Source organism: Blennius ocellaris (genome assembly GCF_963422515.1).
Source record: "Blennius ocellaris genome assembly, chromosome: 20".
NCBI classification, from domain to species: domain Eukaryota; kingdom Metazoa; phylum Chordata; class Actinopteri; order Blenniiformes; family Blenniidae; genus Blennius; species Blennius ocellaris.
In genome coordinates, this window is record NC_137669.1 from 6,964,182 (window position 1) to 6,990,183 (window position 26,002).

The window sequence follows — 26,002 nt, forward strand, 5'->3', positions numbered from 1 at the left end:
TGCTATCAAGACGTTTGATTGGATTTATACGTTCCCTTTAGGCTTTCTTATACAGTTCACATGCATTTGAGAACATTTGTGATTCTATATCACCAGTAGGTGTGAATGAGTGTTGTCTGTGTTTGTCCTGTGACTGCTGGCCTGTCTGGGGTGTATCCCGTTTTCTCCAAGCAGTGATTAGCTCCTGTGATACTGGATAAAAGACATACAAGGCGGACGGATGGTGCTTTGAGAACCTTATACAAACACCCACAAACCTGAACAGCTTGATTTTTTAAATTAAGTGCAATTTCAACATTATGCTCTATTTTCTACTGGTGAAAAATGCAGTCAAGTATTGCTCAAAACTTTACCTTCAAATCAAATGGGTATCAGAGTTAGACTGGCATTTGAAATGTTTGATAGAAAATGTGCATGACACAATCTACCTCCAGCTCACAAGACATGGAGAAAGTCTGGTTGGAAGAATCTGACGAGATTATACGCAACTCCCCAAATTAAGAGCAGACAGCTAAAAAAACCCAACAACCATGCTGGAGACTCAGTTGTTTGGTGTATCTACAATATTCCAAAATCAGAAAACGTATGAGGTCCCTCTTGAACACCAGTGTTGTCATGTATCTGGGAAACCCTGAGGAAGCCGTGAAGAAAGATGACGGCTCTGGTTAAAATTTTACTTATTGCCAGTAAAAAGGCCATAACCAGGAACTGGCGTCAAGTGGAAACACCGAGCATGGAGCAATGGTTTGAGATGAAAGAGTTATTCACTGGAAGAGATGACTCATTACTTAAAACTCAATGGACCACCACTGGAGGAAATGAAACATCGATACTGTTTTTGTAAGACAAACTCAGTAAAGTGTCTAGAACATCTCATCTCCATATCATTAAATTGTTGCTTCCAATAATCCCAAAATAAAATTGTGGAGCAGTGTCTCCCTTCCCAGGATTTTTTTTTTGCACTATCAATCTCCCAAATGTGATCCCGCTGTCCAGACCGGACCCTTGGAAACATCTGCCGTCAGTCATGTTTCGGTAAAGGTGAATGTGAAAAGGAAACGGACTCAACAGCATTCATTTTGCCACCAGCAAGACTTTCTTTAATAGTGTTGATCAGAGTGAGACGTGGGACACTGCCACCACCGTCACTCGGCAAAACAAAAGAAACATGGTGGAACAATAAAAATGTAAAACAAAGCACTTTGTTTAAAACCTTCTCTTCCTTCTACACAAACTCATAAAAGCCGAGAACTGAATTCACAACGCCAGAGCGATCCACAAACAATACAATTTTCTTTTTTTTTTTTGTTGGAAATTTTTTTTCTTCTTTTTCCCCAGGTAGGCGACATGACAGCACGACGTGATCAAATGGTTCGGGGGCTTTTCTTCCCTTTTTTTTTTTTTTTTAACCTTTTCCCAACACAACACATTCACAAAATCCTTCCTGGTTAAAAAATAAAAACCAAAAACAAGGAGAGGAATCCAAATGAACATGATGGGATATATCAAATAAGTGCCACTCAGTAAAAGTTTGTAACAAATAAATAAATGTGTGAGTAACACAATAATCAGCCCGGCCGACCATCTGCTGCTCGTCGGCGATCGGCTCGGACCTTGTAAACACAACACCACCCCAATATGTTCCAATGACGAAAAGAAATTAAAATAATAATTAAAAAAAATCATCAAAATGACACTTCTGAAAGCATTATGCTAGCTACATCGATGGGAACTCAACATCAACACTTGGCACTTAACTGAAACAAAGTTAAAAAAAACAAAAAAACAAATAAAACATTCCTCAGCAAGTTAATGTACATCGTTGTAAACAAAACGCCAGCTCCAGGGCACGAGAGCAGACAATCAAGTGTGGTTGGCGTATCAATACCGTGAGACGACTTTTCTTTTCCCCCGCCCTTCCCTTTTTAAGCCTTCGCTAATGTGGTTCGTTTCGTTTTTTCAAGGAATACTGACTGGAGTAGAGAGGAATTCTGCAAAGGGGGCCGAGAACGACCTCCTATACATGGGGGGGGGGGGGGGGGGGGAAACGAGTGTGAATGCCGTTTACATCTTGCTCAAGGCACAGCAGTAACCGGAACGAGGCTGGTGTCAAATTACGAACACTGAACGATGACTTGCGCTGGCCAATTGTAAAGAAATGGGGTTAAAGATTGAGTCATGAAAAACGTTCAAATTGTATCTAAAAGGAAACGGTCATAATAGCCCCGCCCCCTTTTAACAGACAGGTTTGAAGCTTTTGTATCGGAGGAATGCAAAGTTTCTGTACCTTTTAAAAAAAAAAAGAAGAGAAACAGCAAGGCACTGTAAAACTGGAAAGTCTGGTTACCTCGACATCATTTCAATCCAGTGAACGAATATGGCCTAGCGGGTTTTTTAAATTTGGTCCGGAAAGGGGGGGGGGGGGGGCCTTGTGGCAGTGCCGGGTCCGGTCCGGGACGAACAGAACCACAACCGGCTTGGACCGGCTCGGCAAATCCTGGAGGGTCGGCTGTTCCAGCATTCGAGAAATGAGTCATAAACTACCGTCTGAGGAACATTGCAAACTGCTCAATATCACTATATTCCAAAGACACGTTGTACAAAAAAACTCCCCCCCCCCCCAAAAACAATCACCGATTTTAAAATAATGCTGATATCAAACATGAACAGGGTTACATTCATGTATCTCACTTTACAGGCGAGCGTCTTGATGCTCGCTGGAACTGAAGTCGTGCCTTCCGTCTTGACGAGGCCAACGTTTCTATGAAATTAACAGCCTGGGTGTTTCAGGAGGAGGAGGAGGAGGAGGAGTACACACTGTAAACAAAAAAGCAAACTGACATTAGGTGATGCATGACGGCTCCTCGGTAAACATCTTTCCCAACCGACCGCACGTTTTCCCTTCTCCCCTCGTTTTGAACAGATCATGCTGTCTGATGGCTCCATCCCCAAAAACTGCCACCCAAAAAAAAAAAGGCTAAATTAAAATGTACACAACCCCCCTGTAAAAGATAACAGTTCTCATAATAGAACGAAAGAAGAGTCCGTGTGGGTGTTTGGGGGGGGGGGGCCGTGTGCACTGGTAAGAGTGCAAAAAAACCTTTAAAAACTGAAAGGCAGGGAAAGAAAGAGGGGGGGGGGGGCGGTCAGAGTCACTTCTTGAGCGGCTGGTAGACGGAGGCGTTGGGGTCCAGGGAGGAGGGACTGTTGTCCATGAACTTGGAGGAGTAGTGCGGCGTGACGGGGCTCAGGCTGCCGCCGTCCGACGAGTACGACAGGCTCGGCATCACCGCCATCACCTCCGCTATCTTCTGCTTCAGCTCGGCGATCTCCTGCTCCCTCTGGTGGATCTGGCCTGAATGACACACGGGTGGCGGGGTTAGAAGCAAATCTACCTGGAGCCGAAAAAAAACATGCTTGACTTTTAAAATGAGGCCGACTGCTTCTAACGTTTCAACTACAGCTTTGATCAGAGTAAAAAAAAAAATCTATATATGGATACATTTATGAGATTTGTTGCATTTTTTTCAAGCCGTTTTTGCATCATTTACCACTTTAGTCACCCACGAGAGCAGGGGTGGGCAATCCTGGTCCTGGAGGGCCGCAGCCCTGCACGTTTTCGATGTCTCCTCACATCAATACAGCTGACAGCAATTAGTGGCTCCTTGTCAAGCTTTCTGCAGAGCCTCATCATGATAACAGGTGTGTTTGAGCAGGGAAACATTAAAACGTGCAGGACCGCGGCCCTCGAGGGCCAGGATTGCCCACCCCTGCTTGAAAATGACTCGTCACATTGGACTTTGTTCAAACTCTCTTTCTTTCCATTTACTACAACAGCCGACTCGTCTCGCCGCGGGGCTGCAGCCGCCTCCTGACCTTGAGCGATCTCCAGCTGCCTCTTGGCGTCGCCCAGTGCGGAGAAGAGGTCCAGCTTGATCCGGGTCTCGGCGCTGAGGCTGTTCTCCAGGTGCTGAGTCTTCTCCTGCATGGCCGACAGCGCCGACATCAGCACCTCCGTGTCCTTCTCGTTCTCCTTGTACTTGCGGAGCTCCTGAATGGAGGACGAGACGGGGGTGGACGAGGGTGGGGGGGGGGGACATTTAAAGCCACTGGCATGTCGTGTCGCAGCCTGTCGGTCGCCTCACTCACCTGACACTTTCCCTCCAGGTCTCGGATCTGCTCCTCCTTCAGCTTCATGTCCATGCTGAGCTTCTTGCACTCCGTCTCCAGCTCTCTGATGCGGCCGCGGAGAGAGTCGGTCGACTCCACCCTGTCGGACAGACGACACGTCTCATGCTTTGGGGCGGATCGGCCGAGAGACGCGAGGCGACCAAACGAACGGGGGACCACCTGTACCTGGTGGCGGCAGCCAAGGCCACGGCCCGGGCGGCGGTGGCCTCCTCCATCTTCTTCCTCTTCCGCTCCTCGGCCAGCTGTTTCTCCACCAGGGCCCGGGCCTCCTGCTCCGCCTTCAGCCGCTTCTCCAGCTGGGAGATGGTCTGCTTGTCTTTCTGCTTCGCCTGGACGGCGCTGTGGAGCCTGGAGGGACGGAGACGGTCGGTTCAAACATGTCGCCGTCTTAACGGGACGACAGCATGCAAATCTCAAAGGCAATTTGAACAAATGTGTTGTCGTGGGGAAGAGACACACGGTCCTGAAGAATTCTTAGACATTTGGATGATTCAGATTCAGTGTTTGAAATTAGCTTCAATCTAGTCTGGATGCACCGCTTAGGCTGTATGTGTGGGAAATAAAACCCAATCCACTTTAAATCCAGCTCAACTATATTCAAGGTAATGCACAGGGAAATGAAAATAAGATTACTTCAATAATGTTCATAGTATCAAATGTCAGACAAAACTAAAAGGATAGAAACCTGGGAAGAGTTATTTAATAATGGCTTTTTCTATTCAAGCCCACTTGTCGAGGAAGAGTTTCCAAATCTATTCGATGGGGCTTAATGAAAGTTTTAGTTTTTGATCCTGTAGGAAACTACGAAAACATCAAAATATGTCCCTTCTATCTGCCTCATGGGACTTTAGAACTAATTGACGGCAATAAAGCTCCCATATATGAAATAAACTCTGGAAATACAGGTGTGCTATGTTAAAACCTAAGTCAGGGGTGTCTGAACGGTCCTGGGGGGCCACTGTCCTCCATGCTTTAGGGGTCTCACACTTCCAGGACACCTCACTGCAATGAGGAGCTCATGACTGGGGCTTTTTCACAAGCTTGATGATGACGTCATCATCATCAGATGCAGGGACGCCAAAGTGTGGAAGCCATTGGAACTCCTGTGCCGCTGACAGTCACTCAACACACCATCTAGTGGTGAAATCAAGTATTGCAGGTAGGTTTACCTGCAGGAACTTCACATGTTTGTCCTTTATAATGACGTCAAGACTATTTAAATTTACATTTAACACACTTTGTTAGGAAATCTTGAAATTTGTGCATGAAACACCTTTATTTAATTTCATTCTGACCATTTTAATGTCGGGTGACCTTGATAATTACCCACTTCAATAAACCAAAATTACAGTAAACGACATCTGGCGTCCCGTGGGAGCGAGGTAAAAGAGAGAGCGAGCGGCGAAGCACCCACTTGTTCTGCAGCAGCTCATTGTCCTGGCGCAGCTGGCCCAGCTCCGTGCGGAGGCTGCGGTCCTGGCTGCTCAGCGACGACAGCTGACTGCGCAGCTCCGACTCCAGCTGCCTGTTGGCCTGGAGGTCGGCCTTCAGACGCTTCACGTCCTGCTCCAGCCTGCCGAGGAGAACGACGGCATTGACACACACAAACACCTCGTCACGGCACCGGAATCTGCAATTTCCGGCCGTCGCCGGACGAACGGTACCGCGCGCCGCGCCTCCGACGGCGTCTTACCGCACGAGAGCGTCCGGCTTGCCCAGCTGGTTGTTGGGGATGCAGTTCTCCACCGGGTCCTTCTGGCCCTTCCCCGCCCCCTTCTGCTTCTTCTCGGCCTTGCCGGCGGACGACCCCGGCGGCACGCTGCCGTTGGCCGCCACGTGGTTCCGCGGGGACGAGTTGCTGCCCCCGCTGGCGTTCTTGTAGTTCTTCCCCGTCCCGCCCATCTCCTCTTTGGACGCGGTGTGCGCGTTGCTGTCCGCGTGTGTGTTCTCCCCCGCCAGGTCGGTGTTCAGTCTCTTTGCCCCGACGTAATTCTCAATGTACTCTGCCTCCTGCAGTTTGGAGTCCAGTGCGTGTACAATGCTGTTGTTATTGATTCCGATTGTGTTCTGTTTTTTGCCCTCGCGCTCCTTCGCAGTACTGTCCTTCCCCTTTTCCCGGTACTCCAGTTCTGGCAACGGGGCCGACGCGCCCTTCTTTCCGGGAGGCGCTCCGTTCTGGGACACCACTGTGGGCTCGACCTCCGAGATTCCTTTAGCCAAGGCAGCTGGACCAAAAGCAAGCAGAATGAGGTTTTTAAATGAAAAAAAAAAAAAAATGGAAACAGATTTTCGAGAAACAGACTGAAAGATGAGCTTCATTCGGGAAAAATCTCCCGACTGTGCGAGTTGAAGTGTCTTAAGCACACCACATGGAGTCTCAGCAGTGTGCGACACGCTGCAAGTAACTTGGAAAATATCGTGTCAAATATTCAACAATTAAAGTTACTTTTCAGGTGAAATTGACATTTTTCGTCATTAGAATCTGCCGGCTTTGAAGCATGTGATGTAAAATAGTTTCTCATTGGGAAGTAGGGAAATGTGTTTTGTGTTTTGAGGCGTCCAAAAGGGGTTCGATTTTTTCCAGTTTCCTACAAATACTTGACACATCGACTTCACGTTACTCGAGCCGTCTTTCATACTTACTGGCTCATAGTCTGTGGTTCCATATACCTCTGATAAATGAGTAAATGACACACTTTGATAAGAAAATGAAGTAAATGGCCCCCTTTTACACTGGAATGTCTAATTGAAAACTTCCATTGTATTCTGAGACTCCCTTTACATGACAACGGTCTTTGGAGCCACTGAAAACGCAACTTTTTGAAAACGTAGACACTCCACTCATTGTTCTCTCTGGACATGTGTGGTTCAGATACATGGAAATCATCTGACGTATTGAAGAGAAGCAGCCTGATCGCCGCAGCCTTTTGTTCACTTCGCGCCAACTGCTGTGTGCGCCGAGGTCTCACCTTCTTCCGCCTCCCTCTCTTGTCTCTGCAGCATCTGTTGCTCCGGCGGCAGCGCCTGCTGGAGGAGCTGCATGTAGAACTCGTTCTCTTTCTGCACCTCCTTCTGTTTCCTCAGTCGCATCTTATAGCTAACGTAGCTCTTGAAGCCGAAGCCCAGCGTCACGACGGGGTAGCCGATGCTGGAGGACGACAAGACGAGCATGTCGCACGAAGGTTAGAGGGAGTTCTGGTTTTCGGGATGCAATTCCGTGCTGCGACAATGCTTCGTGGCAGAGATTATACATATTTCAAGGAATATGCATTTGTAATGAGAACAGCAGAGCTCAGGATGTAGACATGCAGGTAAATAACCAGTGTATTCAATAAACAGGAGCCTCGGTAGGTCCTTCTCTGCAGTGGCTCTGTGAAGTAAATAAACTTTGTTTTAAATAGGTAAAATAGCTGAAATGGCTAAAATTGAAAAAAATGAAATAGCGAGGAGCAGCTAAAACAGAAAAACGCCTTTTAAAAAAAATTATAATAAAAAAAAAAAAAAAGAGTAAAAACTGTGAAAGCAAATAAAACTAAAATAGATGAACAGCTAAAATTGCTATAAATGTGACCGAAATGTAAAAAAAAAACAACCCACTGACAAATGTGACAAGGAAAAAAGATATGAAACAATAAAACAATGAAATTGAAACAGTTTTATGAAATTTAGACACTTTCAGGCCCAATTCCTTCGACAATGTTTCAAGTGAAAACATTTTGGATTCAGAAATGTTTCGCATTTACATGACGTTTTGAAAACTATGAAGTTCGCACGTTGCGTCACTCGTTGGCCCTGTTGGTTGTTTTTGTAATAAAATCACACACAAACATTACATCACAATGGTGAGGAGACAGATATTCATACGGACAGGCGATGGAGTTGGATTGCTCTAAAGTGACTCTTAAAAGTAATAAAGTCCCAGGAGAATATGGACTGGGAGTTACGACACACTGGAGGCAAATCATTATTGTTAATCTCAACATATTCACTATTGACTACGGTGATGTTGAGCACGTGCAGTAGCAGGGTTATCAATAACATTTTAAACCCAAACACTGAGTTCTGCTGCTTATCTTAAAAATACAAAAAAGGGAGGGAAAAAAAGACAGAATGAGCCTTACAGTGCAAATACACACACACAAAAACCAAAAAAAATCTATAAATTCTGTTTACCAGTGAGCAGCGAAGGGGCGACACAAGTCGACGTGAAAGTTCTTGAGGTCCTTGAACCGTATGGCGGCTTCGATGTACACAAACAGGATCCAGAGCGATACTGTAGGTAGACAGACTCCTCTCTCTGGGTGGAAGACAAAGAACAACATCAGTGCCGGGGATGCACTTCGCCCTGAAGAAACTTGGCAGCGGTGGACTGACCTGTGTGCCAGACGTACTGGACCCATACGTAGGTGCTGGCAGCGAAAAACAGCCACTGGACCGGGATGAAGAGGAGGCATATGATGTCTGACGTGAACGCCACGCACACAAAGAAGACGGAGAACGCCTGTGTGCGGGAGGAAAATAAACAAACAAACAAAATAACAGTCATATTTCACATTAAATGCAGAAACATGGAAGGCCGGTGGATCTCTTACCAGCCCCTGATATCTGAAGGAGTCGTAGACGCTCCGGATGAAGAGCCAGAAGGGCCACAGGTACTCGAATCTGAACTCCAGCACAAAGTCTGCCAGCAGGACCAACACCCACACCACCAGGAACTTCAGGTACAGGAAGGTACTGTGGGGAGGGACAATGGAGCACACAGAAAGGCACATTAGAGAGTGGGGCTTTAGGCGCTTTAATGGAGAGCACGGGTTCAGACACATTTGCAGTCAAATTTTTTTTTTTTTTTGGAGTAAAACCCACTAAATAAGCTGAAGATCACACATGTTGGGAGCAGAGTGCGGCAATGTACCCAGTGTCATGCCTGGACATGTTTTACCCTCAAAGCACAGCTGGGGTCAATTCACCACATTATCTCGTCAGTCAGTCTCGTGCATTAAAGACACGCCTCCTCCTCCTCCTCCCCCGCGCAGCTTTGTCCAGTTTACCGTTAATTGTCCCTATTCACGTTTTAACAATTACCAATTAAGCCCCGCGCCAGACAAAGCGCAGGTGAGAGCAGCCGGGAGCGCCCGGGCGGCAAAACGAGCGCTCCTAACGCCGCTACTGTCATATCTTAACGTTGTTATTACATTTTTCTCTCTCTCTTTCCTCTCGCGCGCAAGTTTTCTTCTTTGTACTTGAACACAAAATACGACCGAGCGCCATTCATACTCAATTGCCAACGACATTCATTTGAAAATGTGAGCAGGAGCTAAAAGCTAAAGCACGCACACACACACACAAAAAAAGAAAGGGGAAAAAAAAAATTAATAATACACATGTAAACGTTCACGTCGGGCCTGTGATCGTGAGAATATGCGGGCATGTTTGAATGTATCAGCCCCGCGCGGCGCCATTGTTACACAACCCCGTCCCTCCATACCTGCTATATATACCCTCGGTGATTCGGTTCCGTTTTAACGGCCGTCGGAGTTTGCTGCAGTCCGCATTGCGCCGCTTCATCCTCCCCCCTGTTGATTATTCACGTGTGATATCGCGCTGGTCAACAAAAAAAATAAAAAAATCCGTGACTGGAAATGTCATCCGCTCATCCCGGCATTCAAGCTCCCTTCCAATTACCCACCATTGTTGTTGTTTTAATGCTACATGAAACAAAGAAATAAATAAAAACAGTCCCGCGGAAGGCCCCTCCCCCCTTTTTTCGCTACACGCTGCGTCGTCTACGTCTGACGTCATGACGCCGCGTACTGCGTGACCAGGACTGAGGAAAAAACATGGCGGCCCCCTGCAAGGCGAGATTATCCTCTCGCTGTTAACGTTTTAAAGCTCATTTCTCTACGGTAAGGTACATTTTAACAGCATCGTCTGGTTTTCTAATAATCGGTTGTTTTAGTTTAAGTCGATAAAGCTTGTGTGACTCAATATAGAGTCTTAATTACGCCTCACGTTTCGGAGTAGGATTCCCCCATGTGTAATCAACCACGTTTGTTATGTCAGTTTTCTTCAACTTGCTATTTTGGCACTGTCGATTGTGTTTATAGTTTTCTTTTGGATCTGGTCAATAAGTTAATATCGATTAAGTTGTCCCTGAGGTAGAAACCGACAGTAATGTCCCAGAACGCTTTGAAGTTTTACTTTTTTGGTCGAGCAGCTATTTTGGCATCATCATCATCATCATCGCCACAACTACGTTCCCTCTTCTCTCCAGATAAAAATAAATAATCCATGTGAAATATAATTCTTGTTTAAATCAATAGGTGGTGCCATAAGTCTACATTTTCTGGCGTGTTGGACGTGAAACTGGCCGCTGTCTAAGCGTATTTCCCCAAATATAAACTCTACCACACTATAATAACATGAGAATGACTAGCTTATAAAATTAGGTTTAAATCCCACAATTTTATTTGTGAACATTTTTTTTTTAAGTCATGTATAATTTTCTTTGTACTTCACAATTGTGTGACACTTTGTGTTGGACTTTCACATAAATTTCCAATAAAATATAGTTATGTTTGTGGCGTGTAATGTGACAAAATGTGGAAAAGTTCAAGGGGTATGAATACTTTTGCAAGCTACTCAAAATATCCATCATTTATTGGGGTTCGGGGCAGACGTTTGTGGTAGCGATGTGGTTATTTACCAATAATCTAAAATGTTTTCTCCCAACAGATGAAAAACACACAAGGCGAGATGGAGAAGATGATGCTGTCTGCTGAGCACGAGGAGCAGGAAGACAACCAGAGCGAAGAAGACGGGGAAGAAGAGAGTGAGGATGAAGATGTTGAACTGGAAGATGGTGGAGATGATGACGATGACGACGACAAAAAACCTGAAGCCAAGCCTCAAGGTAAAGATGGAAAAGTCGCGCCACCAGCTAAAGGAAAGAATAAGAAAGAACCTGACGTCCTGAACCTCAACAATGAGGTGGTGAAGATGAGGAAGGAGGTGAAGAGGGTGCGGGCTCTGACCATCAGGAAGCTGACGCGTCAGATCACCCTCCTCAAGAAAAAGAAGGGGAAAGAAGCCGAGGTGGAGAAGAATCAGAGGAGAGCGGCGAGGCTGCTGGAGGAGCTGCACGCCATGAAAGAGCTCGCACCCGACCTGGTAAGTTGGTTTGGTTTGTAAAGCGGGAGCCGACATCCTTGTTTTTCCAACTGCAAAGCATTAATACATTTGTTTTTAAATAACACCAGGTGACTAAGATGGCCCTGCAGAAAGACATCAGCTTCGAAAAAGTGTTCAAAAACCCCAAGTCAACCATTTCTGACCGGGCGACGGCTCGCATCGCCACGCACCCTCAGTTCAACAAGAAGATCCAGGCCATCAAAGCTGCAGTGAAAGCTTTTAAAGACGAGCGGAGGAGAGGCGGGAAGCTGGCGGTGCAAGTGCAAGTGCAACCTGCAAAGGCACCCCAACAGCCACCGGACAGAACGAGCGCAAGAGAGATAGAGGATGAGGAGGAGGAGGAGGAGGAGGAGGAGGAGGAGGAGGAGGCGGCCATCGCAGTGACGCCTCAGAAAGCGACGGGCGATGAGGTCAGAGTCAAAGTAGTGGAAGACGCTGATGATCCTGCTGTCAGCGAAACGGAAGAAGTTTGCTCAGATGCTCCAGAAACACCAGAGTTTCAGAGTGAAGAGCCAGTCAAGATACAAACATGTGACGTGAAGCAAACCGAGAGCACGCACATTGAAAGCCGAGGTGCCAAAAAACCGCCCAGTCCAAAGCCGGCCGCCGCTGAGCCGCAGAGAACGACAGACGACGACGACAACGAAAGCGATCTGGAGTCGTCCGGAGACGAGGAGGAGAAGGAGTACTTTGACGACAGCACAGAGGAGCGCTTCCGCAAGCAGTCGTCGCAGTCCGAGGAGAGCGACGACGACGACTTCTTTTTGGGAAAAGTGAGCAAGTTCAAGAAGAAAAAGCCGAAAGCAGAAGGGGAAGTAGAGCCGAAGGAGGTGAAGAAGGGCAGTGAGAAACCTTCAGATAAGCTGCAGAGCGAACTGGACGTGCTGGAGTCCCGGCTGAAGTCCAGAGGAAAAGGCTTAGAGTCTGCTTTCTGCTCCTCCCTGGGCGGGGCCAAGGCAGGCCGGGGCGGGGGGCCCGGCCGGGGCCGAGGCGGAGGAGGGGGACCCGGCCGGGGCCGAGGCCGGGGAGGGGATCGATTCAGAGGTCCTCAGGGCGGCAGCGGACCAAGTAGAGATTTCAGTCAACAATCAAAGTACCAGAGAGGGTCAGAAAGCAGCGCAGTGTCCAAGTACAGCAAGCCCTGTCCTGAAGCAAGGCATCAGGAGTTGGGAGAGAAGGGCGGGAGAGGGAGAGGGAGGGGCCGCGGCAGGGGCGACGCTTTCAGGCAAAAAGATCCCCGAGATTTTTCCCATCAGGCGCCACGGCAGGCGCTGCATCCATCCTGGGAGGCCAGCAAGAAAAGAAAAGAGCAGCAGGGACAAATCCTGGCCTTCCAGGGAAAGAAGATCAAGTTTGATGACGACGACTGACATTTTCTTCCTTTGTCCTTTGTGAATTTATACATTTTACTGTCTTTTGTTCTGTAAGGGGTCGTTTAGGGTTCATTCTAACAAAATTATGAGCAAAGGTATCTTTCAGTCTTTTGAATAAAACTAACTGAATAACTTGTGATTTAAAAACAGTGGTACACATTCCTTTACAGTCAAAGGCAAACAATGTTTATATCAGAGTGCTCTGTTTTGACTTGTGTATCCGACAGTTTGAAGTATTAAAGGATTGAGTCTGTGCTACAGTTGGATTCTTTTAAGGGCGATTAGAAGAGTTTCATCACTAATAGCAAATCCATGTTTTCTCTTTTTTCATTTACTTTATTTGTAGTGCACAATACATTCAATTCAAATGCATCTGAAGAGAAAAGCATTTTAAATCTACAAAACCATCAGACGCAGACGGACAGAAATACACAAGCTCCTCTGTCATTCTCTGCTGTGAAATATGCCTGTTATCTACTTTTAAATTGTATTATTATATTGTGTACCAGTTGCTGTGAAACTTTAATTTTTGTGCCACTCAACTGGGGATTATTAATATCCCTTTGTTTCACATTTTCTCCAAACCCAATACTTTTATTAAGATATATATATTTCATTTCATTGCACCAATACCTTCTTTCATTTTGTTTTCTTCATCATGGTAGGTTAATAAATACCTTGTTTGGTAGTTCTATGTGTATGTTCAGATATGGAGAGTATTTTATACAATAACTTGAGTGTGAATTAATCTGTAAATAAACAGTGTTCGCACACAATGTTTGATTTAAATAAATTTAAAAAAAAAATGATATAGCCACTTTCTACCTTCCAGAAACCCCCACACCCTCGCTGACCTCTTGGTCTCACAGAGAATATTTACTATTGGTCAGCTGCAGCACGTGCCATCAACCAACGCCATCACGTGCACACATTTGACCAATGAACAACCGGCGTGCAGTTTTACTTTCAAGGTGTCCGCGGGAATGAATCGGGTGTTCGGAGTCACGACGCGGAAAACAACATCTTTATAACAAGTTAAAGTGAATATCGGGTGTTGACGGTGGAGGATTATATTCTGGGGAAATGGCGGAGCAGACTGGAGAAAACGACGCGACGGGAGGAGTTCCGTCGGTTCCTGGAGGCTCTGTTGTGGCCGCCGACGTCTGTTCGCAGCTGCTCGGGGTGATGAGCTCCGGCGGCCTCGTGTCGGTCCTGGAGGAACCGACCTCTCTGCTGATGCACGAGCTCGAGACGTCAGGAGAAGTCGCGGTAAGACACAAAACAAAGTGTGGAATAACGTCCCAGGTTGATACGCGGATTTACAAAACTACTGTTTATTTACTTTACACCCCCAGAGTGGATATCTACTGTTAATTTGAATCAGAGTAGCGCCACAACGCTTGCTATCACGTGACGCAATACGTCACACGAAGGAGCCCTGAGAATGTAAACACCGGAACATTTCTGTGTATCTTCAGAATAAAAGCACGATAACGTTTTGGTTGACAACTCGTTTCCTTCATGTTTAGTGTATTAGTGTTGTAGTCAAGAAGACCAGAGCCAGACCAACTAATCTGAGACCAAGACATTGAAAATACAGTTGAAAGACGGGTTTCAATATGACTGCTCTTAAGTTAACAACACGGCAGTGTTTGTAAACATAAATGTTGCCCAATTTCATTAGTTTATTTAAAGTTGTTAAAATTAGAAAAACAAAGTTTTTTTGTAGGCAGTTCTATCTTCAATATATATTGGGATGTATAGAAAAATAGTTAAACACGAAGGCAGGATAAAGACCCTCTTGTTATCAAAACAGTCCGATTGATGAAAAGAATCTACATTTATGTTTATTTACAGGTAGTTGCATTGAAGGGCTGCATGGTGGTCTAACTGTCCACTGCTACTGACACATTTGTATTTATTTTTTTAGCAGTGGTGATCTCGATGCTGGAAAAACAGACTCGAGATTTGAAATTTGCAGGTTCGAATCCCCCAGCTTCCAGAGCAACACCCTTTTACCCCCATCAGCTCCCTGGAGCGCCTATCAACATGGTTACTCACTGATTCCTAGAAATATGACGGGTAAATGCAGAAGAAACAACATTCTCAAGGCGATTATTAAAGTATTGTTAGTTTAGTGTATTTGCAGGGCAATCATCCTCTCTTCAACTATGGGCATGGGGAGTTTACGCTTGTGTTCGTCACCAAAAACACATTATTTAGGGAGTTTGTGACTTTAAATACTGTTGCCTCTTGGTATTGAGGTGAGATTGAATGGTGCTGTCCAGAGTGTAGCCTGCTTCTACCCACCGTTCCCTTGGATTTGCGTTATAAAGTAGAATAGTCATGGATGCATGTCACAATACCTACTTTGATGTTATAATTACCTCACCCCGATCTTGAATGGGAAAATTTCGGTTTAAATTATAGGCTCTTATTTTGAAAGCGTTTCCGGAAACACCTTTAACTTGACGAGTTTATTGAAACTCAACATTTCTACCGCACCCCGCAGGATCCCACGCCAATACAAGAATTTGCAGGTGAATTTGTAGACTTGTGTTGCAGAGGGAAACACGTGGGAGACAGTTTGTGACTGGACACAGAAACTCGCGGACTTTTCGGCGCCATCTTGAGGACCGACTTCCAAAATAAAACAAAAAAACATGCCGTCTCTCTGCGCTGCTGTGGGCTGCAGCAACACCAAAGCCCAAAAGAGGGGATTGACTTTCTATTATTTCCCCAAAACGACGACACGAAGACAGAGATGGGTGGCTGCCTTAAGGAGGAAAGACTGGATCCCGACGGATCACTCCAGATTGTGCAGCGAACATTTTATTTCCGGTGAGGAAACGTGAGGCTAGCTTAGCCTCTGTGCTACACTTTTACCTCCATGGTCTTTAAATAAATGAAAAAGTTAAGTTTTTTTTTTGTTTTTTTTTGAAAGAGTATTAAAGACATATTTAAATAGACAGTGGCTTTGCTAAGAATTTTAAAGTACCTACTTATGAATTTCCAGTCATTCAACTCATTTTTTAATTGAGTTTATTTTTCATGGACCATATACAAAAACATTTATCTTCAATAAAAGATGTTTCGTGCCAGATTTTAGCCAGAGCTAGTTTACATCTGCGGTCCCCGGGTAGGCACACAACATAATAATACATATTTTCAAATATAACATATAGTTAACAACAGATTTCAAAACCTTATGTACCACATTATACAGAAAACACAATGAGCAGGAACACGTTATACATATACATATTAATATAACCTCCAATGAAATCAGTAACATTATTATTAACATCAACAGTAACCATGCAAATTCAACACCTGGATTCTTAAAATTCATACAAAATACTAAAATGCAGTATACAATTGGACAATTAACATAGACAAAGGCCCCGTTTACACGACAACGATTACGAGTGTATCCGCAAAACTTTCTTCACTTTTGGTGGGGTCTGTTTACACGGCACCAGTGTGCGTCTGCACTGTATCCGCAAAGTTTTTAATCCGGCTCCCAAGGCGGAAAGTTTCTTTCACGGTCGCTCATCCCTCCTGCAGAGACTGCTGGAGGCTACAGAGCCTGTTACTGCGGTTACGCAACTCTCCCCCTCCCTTCCCCTTCCATCCCTTGTAAACAAACATGGCGACCCACTGTGGTATGACTCGCGGTCAGTATTCTAGTCTTATCGTCTATCAGTAGTCTTATAGTTGAAGGTACATCCACACAAAGAAAAAAAGCCTTCTCCAAAACAATTCCGTCCACACGTCACTATGATCTCGGCTCCACACGAGGCTGCAGGTCATGTAGTACACATGCCAGGCCTTTAGGGGCGCTGTGACTCTCCAAACACAGCAAAAATGCAGTAGAAGACCGAGTACATAGGAATTTAGATCCCTCGTTCTATCGGTCTATGACCACGCTGCTGCTGGCATCAAGGAGCTTCTGTAGATCAACCAGCGCTTGTAGTCCCTGATTGTTGTCGTTATTTGATGGCATTGTGGACCACAATAGGGGGGAGGGGGCGACTCCATTATCTTTTATTTCACAGACGATCGTCTTTGCCGTATTTTAAAACCCCGGCACGAGCTGGGGTTTTGAAATGTCCCCACTCAGGGACCCGTGTTAAAAAAAAACCTGTTTTCACGCTTCAAAAACATCACCTCACGTGGATGACAGGCCGATGTGATCAGTCCACCCTGATGTCGGGTGCTCACCATTTTCTAAACGCTTCTCTTCACACGTCTGTGTGGTTTCATTACAAAATCAAGCAACAGCGCCCCCACGTGTCCCGGCGTTCTAACTACATCATGGTCTCTGTGTCCGCTGCAGCAGTGTGAACGCTTTTTTTTTTTAACAGATTAGGTGTTGTCACGTGAAATGTTGTCGTGTAAATGGGGCCTAAAGCTGACACAGCTGGTTTTACCTAATGTGATTTTTAAAATTTTTTTCAAGTTTTGAGATAGTGTTCCAGTCTATAGAATGCTTCAGACTGTCTGGAACGTATCCATATAGCGCCAAATCTAAGAGTAATCTAAATGCATTACAGAGGAAAATTAAACAAGATCAAGCATAAGTAACGGCAGAAAGGCAGAAACAAACTCTTTTAAAGAAGGAACCTGCAGAACTAGATGTTTAGGTTTTCCCACACATTTAAATATTGCAGCAGGGGAATTTACTTGTGTATGTAGCTTGACCGCTGATTACATGAATAATATTTCTGATTTAAGATCCTTACCAGGTTTTTTTCTTAAGTGACTCTGAGTTCAGTATAAAAACTGGCACTTGGGTGACGTGTTGTTCACCCAATCTAACATGGATACTTAAAGATATATGTAGAAATACTATATTGTTGGACTCTTTAAGTAGTGTCAATGCATGTCGTATGGCTATATTTTGAATTGTGCTGGTTTTAAGTGTCTGTTTAATTTGTTTTCTCTCACACCTGGCAACCCCGTCTCTCTACGTGTTTCTATCTTAGATTATAGGCAGATGATAAAATTTTATCATAACTGAATTTTGAAATGGTGCCGTTGAAGTAGCTCCATGTCACGTCAGCTCTTGTCTTTTGAATATTGGAGGACGTCTCAGTCCAGCGACGTGTGGTTTGTGTCTCGTTCCTGCTGCAGGGAGGAAAAGCGAGAACCCTCTCAGTCCGGATTACGTCCCGAGTCTCTTCAGCTTTCTCTCACCTGAGCAACGTCAGCAAAAGATCCACAGCTACATGGAATTTCAGCAAGCACAGGCGGACAGCAGTGACGGCGTCCAAGAAAACGAGGACGGAAGTCAGACTCTGGGGCGTGATGAAAACGGAGTTGACGAGGAAAACGTGGAAGAAGTAGCTGTGGTGAAGTCGCCAATGAAGGATATGGCGGACGACGAGCTCGCCTCCATGCAGGAAGCTTTCAGAGAGGACGATGACGCCACGGTGCAGGATTCAGCAGACTGTCCCCTCCATACCGAGCCCGTTGGAGCATGTCATTTCCTCGCGACTCGCCTTCGACCGGTCAAATAGTTTGTTTCTAACGAGCTGTGATAAATGTTTTCCCACAGGCGAAGACAAAAGTGGAGGTGGAGGCCGATGACATTGAGGACGGCGACCCATCTGCTCAACTCGTCCAAGCAAAGGAGACGACGACCAAGAAAATAAGAAGTAAGTCAATTCATTTCAATGCAGGGAAGTTCTTGTACTGGAAACCATGGCAGTTCACAGGATGTCGCAGCAGGGGAGCGGGTTCATTCCATGAAATCATTGGTGCTTCCAAAAAGGCTCTCCTATCTACTTTCCTAAAGGAAAGGTGTTGTTCGACCTCCTAAAGGAGATAGTGAAAGGCGATCACATTGTTTTGACAATCAGACGGCACTTCCACGAGGTGACGTAATAATAATCAGACGAAGGTTAGTGAAAAAACTACTAATCTCCAAAAAAAAGCACATTTCTAACACTTTCCCCTGTGGCTCTAATCTCTGATATGACCTCAAATATGACAAGATTTGAATGTAAATCAAAGGAGAAGAGGCCGCGAGGTGAATAAATAACCAATCAAACTGAGGACAAGCTGCACAAAAACTCATTTCTTCAGCTTCTAGAGAATTCCAACGCTCCGCATCACTTAAACACTTCTAGGTGTTTAAGGAAAGGTGGATAGGAAAGGAGATAGGAGGGACTATTAGGACGCACCCATTGTGTGAGAAAGAGATAAAAGAGACATAGAGGTGATGGTGCAAACTTGCTGTTGTGATCGTGTCTCACATTTTGCTGGACACTCTGCTAGAAGGAAACCGTATCACCTCAACATTATTTAAACAGATTTTCTCTGAGCCCCCGTTAGAGCCCAATATACAACAACGACCCAAATTGCAATTTAATCTGATGTAGCAAAACCCATAATATAATAACTGGTCGATTATGTAACAAAAAGTGCTGAGCTCCAAATGTCATGAGAAAAATGTAATAAAACCCAAAATGTAATAATTGGTCAATAATGCAAATCAACCCTGAGGCCAAAGCTTAAACCTTTAATGTTGCATTATTATGATTTTGTAATAATTGTATTGCGTGATAATGTAAGTTAATGATTTATGGTTTTGACTTGAACTGCTTCAATTTGAATCACAGTGAAAGAATGAGTTCTCACAGTTTCGACTGTTTATACGTGTATCTATATACACTTTATGGTATTTATGTATTATTGCTGTTGTAATCTGTAATCTATTTATCCCATCATCAGTGCAAAATAATGTACAAACGTTAAAATCACATTTAAATTCTTGATGACTTTCTATTGACATTTTGTGTTTTATTACTTAAAAAATATATATTTTTATTATTATTACAGTTCTGGCTCAGCACTTTTGTTTCATTAATGACCAGTTATTACATGTCAGGTTCGTTGAGGCGTGAACACGAAACCTTCCTGGAAAAAAAAAACACAAAACGATGCGTTTTCACTTTTCTTTTGTCTTTTTCCTTACATTCTTCCCGTCGTCCCCAGTGAGCAGAAATTTGGACAACACTGCTCTGGGCGACCTGGCGCAGAAGCTCACGGCGCTGATCGGCTGCCCCAACAAGGTGTTTGACCTCAAGCTGATCGCGCAGGAGCTCGGCGTCCCGCGGCGACGCCTCTATGACGTCACCAACGTCCTGCAAGGGATCATGTTCCTCGAGAAAGCCTCCAAAAACGCCATGCGCTGGTTGTGAGTATATTTAACTGTGATTCATTTTTTTTTAGCAGTGTGTTTGTCAAACGCTTGCTTCATTGGTAAGAAGCCTAAAGTTTAGTTTGTGGGCATTCGTTGTGCTGCTCATCCCACTAATGTGGCAGCAGACGCTGATGTACAGGCTTTATAGTGGTAGGAGATGTAATCGCATAAAAGTTCCAATGTGAAAAGTGTAGCAATAGTTTATTTCAGTTGCATTTATACAAAGCAGTAAACAAGAACATTATTACCCATAAAATTTCGTCCAGCAACCGAAAAAGGTGACCGGCTGAAGCCTGTGGCTCATTGAGCCGATCCTGTACCGTCAAAGGATGACAAAGAGAGATCAGTAATCAAAAATACAGGTTTAAGTTGGAAAAAGTTCTTTGGATGATCAGTAAATATCAAATCAACAATTCACAGCATAACCTTTAATTATTTGACGTCTTAAACTCTTTTTGAAAACACAGAGAATTACACCTTTTCACATTTGGTCTTGCTTTAGAGCTTTCAGACATTAACACCCCCTTTAAATGATTAATTGCCTTTCTTTGAAGAAATAATTTTTGAATCCCGTCTGGAATGCTATGGTCCATCACACGGAACATCATTTCTAATGTTTTTAAATATGTAATTTCCAGGGATTTTAGTGTGGATGATTGTATGAAAAGTTGATTGGTGGAGTCCTGATATCCTGCTTTATTTATGATCCTGATCTCTTTCAGTTTCAACATTATTTAAATACACTTTTACTTCAGCATCTGTCCTTGTTTCCACCAAACAACATGCGTTTTGTTTTGACTTGCGTTTAACGATAACCCTGTATTTAACTTATTGAGTTCTATTTCTGTTGCTTTCAACAATTCCTTCAGGTGAAAAGTGAAGTTTGTTGTTTGTCTGTGTTGAACAGGGGTCCGCAAATAAATCAAGCCTTGAAAAGTGAGCTGCAGTCCCTGGTTGAGCAGGAGAGGGAGCTGGACGAGCTGATCGAGGACTGCAGGCTGCAGGTGCACCGGCTGTGTGAAGAGAGTTACCGTCATGGATATCCTCTTCATTTTTATTATTTAAATTTTTTTTTTTGTAAATGGCTTGAAATTGAAGTGTTTTGCCCTGGCGCTCAAATCGGCTCCTGTCGGTTGTCCTCCCTGACTCCCGTGTCGCACGTACGCCTACTTGACGTACGGAGACCTGCGGGCCGTTCCCACCCTGAGGGACCAGGCCGTCATCGTGATCAAAGCCCCCGTCGAGACCAAAGTCCAAGTGTCGCATCCACACGAGGTACGTCTTCAGTCGTCGTCCGGGAGACGGGAGTGCCTCCCCAGAGCGCCTCCCCAGAGCTCGCTCTCCATTTCCAAAAAAAAAAAGGCTCTCGTTCTGTCACGTTCTCAGAGCTTCCAGATTCACCTGAGCAGCAGCCAGGGACCCATCGACGTGTTGATGTGCCACGACGACCCGCAGGAGGCGCCGGCGTGACGCGCCACGTGCCCAGTTTTAATGTGAAAAGGCCAAGCACTTGTAGTTTCAGTACAGAACATTTTTGTACTTCGATGAGGACGAATCCACCCGCGGTGGGAAACCCCCCTCTGGGAAAGTAGCTTTATTTCAACCTGCTTAACTTTCATCCTGTGTGACGTCCACATGTCCTGTGTCTGCTGGGGGTTCCGTCCGGTTTGCTCCGTGGACAAGCCGATCTAAAAAGCGAGCTCACGAGGGGAGTTGGCGACGAAATCGTCTGCGAGTGTGACTGTGGAGGGTGTTGCCCTCCTGCCGGCCGCGACCTCTGTCGTGTTCTAAAACACTTACAGGAGATGGATGAACCCACTCGCTCCACTCCCAAAGTTTTCTTTAAACACGTTTATAGGATTGTCCAAAGTCGTCTGCAAGACTTTCTGCTTCCATGTGCTGAAAGAGAAGGAGAGAAGGGAAGAAGGGAAAAAAAAAAAAAAGGTCCTTTCAGGATTCCGAGTGCACAACAGTATGATTGATGAGGCTGCGTTTTATTGCTAAATCAATCACATTCGGAATCAAATCTTGTGCCCCCGTGCAGACGGTTAGCTCCTCTCGACCGGCATTGACATGCACAACGTCCGTGTCCCGCTCGCCCCGCTTCACCAAATGGACTCCAACACTTGTAATTTCGTTACGTAAACAAAGAAATGATTGAGTTTGGATTTGTTCTGCGGCGTGTCGGCCCCACCGGCCGCTTCCTTCCTCCGTGAGTCAGCTCATATCTCAGTCCTCCAGAGGTTCTTTTTTTTTTTTTGTCTTCTCAACGACTCGGGCGACTTTTACTGTACTGCAATTTGATCTACGAAGAGACCGATTCACGCCGCGTGCTCCCCGAAGTTTGATATTGCACCCCGGACATCGTCGCAATACTTTTTGATTACGGGCGAAAGCTGACGGCTTTTCAACGACCAAACGACTAAAACGAGTGCGAGCAATTCACTCGTCGGTAGAAGCCCTTTTGGTCTGCTTTGAGAAGCCGTTTCTAAAAGACCCGTCATCGTCCTGCTGTATCGCAGGCGCCATTTTTTTTAAAGACGCAGCGACTTAAAGCGCCGGTTCCTCCACAAACCCCGCAGGATGAAAAGGCTTCCTGCTTGACTGTAGAGCTCAGCGTTTCTTTCCAGCTGAAGATTTTGGCCCTGCGAACGAGTAGAAAACGGTTTTGAAGCGCTCGTGTGTGCGGCCGACGAGAAGCACGGCCAGCGCAGGGCACTTGGCGAGCCGTGAGAGTCAAAAGCGCAAAAGAGAACGGCTCCGTCACTCGGAGTTCTTCAGCACACGACCGCTTCATGCCTGGCGCTAATCACTAGGCCGTTCAATGCTTGTGTTCCAGCTGCGCCAGTTGACCGCCTCGCTGCTTTATTGGGATTACGCAACTTGTTATGCAGAATACGACAAATTCCTGCCTTTGGTTCATATTAAAAGTCGAGATGGTTTCGGGATGCCAAAAGCCAAGTGGCTCCAGATGTGGTGTCAATGTGGTCTTTGTTTGAATTGAGGATTAATCTCGCTCGGAAAATCAGTTGATTTTGGAGAATCTCTGGGTTTGATCGTCTTCCTGTCAGCCCCTCGCGTTTGTCTCTCGTTTGGTGAGTCACAGTCGATAAAACTCCAGGGGACAACTCACTCTTGTTGGAGTCATAACACTGGAGCCTGTCCGTTAACCAAACGAGTGTGTTCAGCTTAATCCTCCACAGGGCCGGGGCGTCCAGTCGAGCCGATGGCCCGCGTGTGTGTCGGCTTCCATCGCAGCCCCGTTAAAATCCCTGGCTGCAGCTGGAGGTTTCCTCTTTTCCCTCGGCCTCCTCCTGTTCTGTGTGCTCCGATTCACAACATTCAGACGATTCCCCCGTTTGCTTCTTTCTGACTCGTGCTCCCGGTGCAGTTTGCTGATGGAGCCACTAGGAGGCAGCGAGAACCCACCGAATCCAAAACACACCAACGGGGCTGGTGATGTTTTCACACTGTAAATGTGAATCGTTTCACTCTATGAAAACAGGCTTTTAGGAATTCCTGGGGAAATGGGCTGAAGTTGAACTGTGTGTGTGTGGGGGTGTCGTTCAATGCTAATATGCTAATTGTAGAAAGTGGGCTCACGTCACATCAAGTATGTCTCAGTGGCTCGGCGTCACCTCTTGAGCCGTTGGGACAATGAGGCGTTTCTTTGGTGCGACTGGATCTTGTCCAAGTGAATTCTGCCACAATATAGAACCACAGTAGTGTTGGAGACCGTGACTCGCTGAAACCTTCACCCCATCACTTGAATTCTCCAATCGCTAGATTCCATGTCGGGGTCAGCGACCCTTCTTCAGGGGGTCACCAGAGATCACAGGTCGGTTCTCATCATTCAGTTTGTCAAAGAAAACCATCCTGAAGCTGTTTTTTTTTTTCTTTCTGAAAACCATGTGCAGACTCCCCCGTGGCTTTTCGTTTTGAAGGCTCTTGCATGTTGGTGAGTGGGTGTGTCTGCTGGTGTTTCTGGCAGCATGGAGAGTTGTGCAGCTTCGCGAGAGGCAGTGGAGAGGGTAAAGCAAGGCTGTGACCCTCTGAGATCACCATATATTTAAGATAATTCGATGTCACCGAGTAGATTGAAACCATCATGGCGTAGGAATGTTGATGTACCAACATATTGTTTTTTTTTGTAAGGATCGTACCTGTGAAATTAAAAAAAAAAAAAAAAAAATGTTAAGATGTATAAATAAACCTATTCTTTTAAAATCCTCCAGTGTTTCTCCTCTACACGCCCACATACACTTCTTTCAAACTTTTCCTGCTTCTCTTATATTCAGTCCAGCCATCGCTGCCCCTGCTTCTTTGTCTGAGCCACAGCATCTTCGAAAAACACCTTCAACATGATGATGTAATCTGTTGGACGCCTGCAGTGTCCAGAGCCGTCCATAGATGGCAGTGTTGCACCTCCAAATCATCACCCCCCCCCCCCAAAACAACCCTGTCAACCCAGTTCCCCACAAACAGTGGCACACTAGCTCTGAGTTCATGGAGAGTCACTGGATCACTGCTATTATTGATTCATGTGTGTTTCTTCTTTTTTTTTTTTTAAATCCTCCCTTGCCACCAAGTGTTTTTTTTTTTTCTTCCCCCAAAAAAAGCAAGCGAATATTGAATTGGGTCGTATTGAATTAGGCCTGACGTCAGCCCGCTCCCACTTCGAGAGAGTTCGGTTAAAGATCAGTCAATATCATCGTCAATTTGCCGATCGATCGGTCAATTAGGTTTCATTTTTCGAGTGCTTATTTTTTTTTCCTTCTTCTTCTTCTTGTCATCAGGCAAATGATGTACAGCGAGAGGTGTTTGAAGCGTAATGACACAGATGGCTGGACTATGAGATTGAGAGAGAGAGAGAACCAAGTCACCACTTAAGACTCCCTCCCTCCCGGATTGGGGGGGGGGGGGGGGGGGGAGGGGGAGGTGAGGTGAGGGGTTGAGGAGTGACTCCAAGTAAGTGCAATCCACTCTGACAGCAATGGTGTAGGTCGGCGTGCTCGTCCGGCTGTCCCCGTCCCCCAAAACGAAACACTTGTTACTGCGCTGCGCTCTCTCTTCAAGCCAGGCTGTTGTTTTGACTGGTGTAATGTACTGAGGCAGGGCGTGTGAGAGAGAGAGTGAGAGAGAGGGAGAGAACAAAAATGAGAGAGGGTTAAAGAGGGAGCATGAAAGCGGGAGAGGGAGAGAGAGAGAGAGAGAGCGTACTACTTGTTTCTCATTGGTACTGGGAGAGCGGCGTCTTTTTACGCAGCCGTCGGCCCGGCCAATGGGCTCCCTTCGAAATATTTTGGGTTTATGAATGAGATGAATAGTGAGAAGGCAGGACAGGAGTACTTTGAATCATCACCAGTAGCTCGGGCTGCGCGGATCTTTGCCGAACGAGACGGGTGCGCCGGTTTGGCTGCTCGATCCGACCCGACGGGGCCCTCCGGACGCCAGACTGGCTGGATCAATGGACAGCGGTGTTGAGATGTCCGTGGAAGCACCCGCAGGCACATCTCTACCTGCCTTCATCCTTCCACCAGAGAAGAAACGGGATCCGCCGACGAAGACCTGTAGAGGGATCTCTGCTGTCAGACTGAGATGCAGAGCTGCTCTTTCAGGCTGCGTGTCGAGTTGAAAGACCCTTCGTCTGAGTCACTGTAACGAAGAGGATTCTTGTTCTGGACTGGAACAGCAGATCTGGGGCTTTTTCCACTAGTAATGAAGCGGCCATTCTTCCAAGCCAAAGTGTGTTGTATTTTTTTTCGAAACATCTATTTTACAGCCCCGTATCCAAAGACGTAAATAAGATATCAACAGATCTTAAGAGACCAGAATTACAGGTAGTTGTAGAATAGTTTGTTCAAAGAGGAAAATAACTTCACAGGGTTTCAACTCCCCTGTAACCTTGTTTTCCGAGCTCCAACCAAATACCCACTTCTGAGTTATTTGCGTAGCTGCCTAGCTACCAAAGACCAACTGATGGGTGCATACGAGGTGCCTTGTGTATGATTGTACGGGCAGAAAATCACCATGGTTACAC

At 45.7% G+C, this 26,002-nt stretch overlaps 3 protein-coding genes across 3 annotated transcripts; 2 read left to right on the forward strand and 1 right to left on the reverse strand.

The window, feature by feature from the left end:
- Window positions 1-2,655: 2,655 nt before the first annotated feature.
- maco1a (macoilin 1a) lies at window positions 2,656-9,894 on the reverse strand. Its single transcript, XM_080516407.1, has 11 exons — window positions 9,677-9,894; window positions 8,784-8,925; window positions 8,566-8,692; window positions 8,365-8,488; window positions 7,161-7,339; window positions 5,885-6,416; window positions 5,606-5,764; window positions 4,357-4,539; window positions 4,150-4,270; window positions 3,877-4,051; window positions 2,656-3,355 (listed from the first exon to the last, which is right to left on the reverse strand). Exons 1-11 carry the CDS (start codon window positions 9,754-9,756, stop codon window positions 3,153-3,155), a joined length of 2,025 nt encoding a protein of 674 aa, XP_080372533.1. The 5' UTR covers window positions 9,757-9,894; the 3' UTR covers window positions 2,656-3,152.
- A 120-nt stretch (window positions 9,895-10,014) lies between these two features.
- Window positions 10,015-13,330, forward strand: srfbp1 (serum response factor binding protein 1). The gene is made up of 3 exons (XM_080516520.1): window positions 10,015-10,094; window positions 10,924-11,358; window positions 11,448-13,330. The coding sequence occupies exons 2-3, from the start codon at window positions 10,945-10,947 to the stop codon at window positions 12,747-12,749; spliced, it is 1,716 nt and encodes a 571-aa protein (XP_080372646.1). The 5' UTR covers window positions 10,015-10,094; window positions 10,924-10,944; the 3' UTR covers window positions 12,750-13,330.
- Window positions 13,331-13,914: 584 nt separating this feature from the next.
- Window positions 13,915-24,174, forward strand: e2f3 (E2F transcription factor 3). Its single transcript, XM_080515843.1, has 7 exons — window positions 13,915-14,021; window positions 17,889-18,187; window positions 18,313-18,412; window positions 19,755-19,956; window positions 20,870-21,001; window positions 21,123-21,237; window positions 21,349-24,174. The coding sequence occupies exons 2-7, from the start codon at window positions 17,984-17,986 to the stop codon at window positions 21,430-21,432; spliced, it is 837 nt and encodes a 278-aa protein (XP_080371969.1). The 5' UTR covers window positions 13,915-14,021; window positions 17,889-17,983; the 3' UTR covers window positions 21,433-24,174.
- Window positions 24,175-26,002: the final 1,828 nt, after the last annotated feature.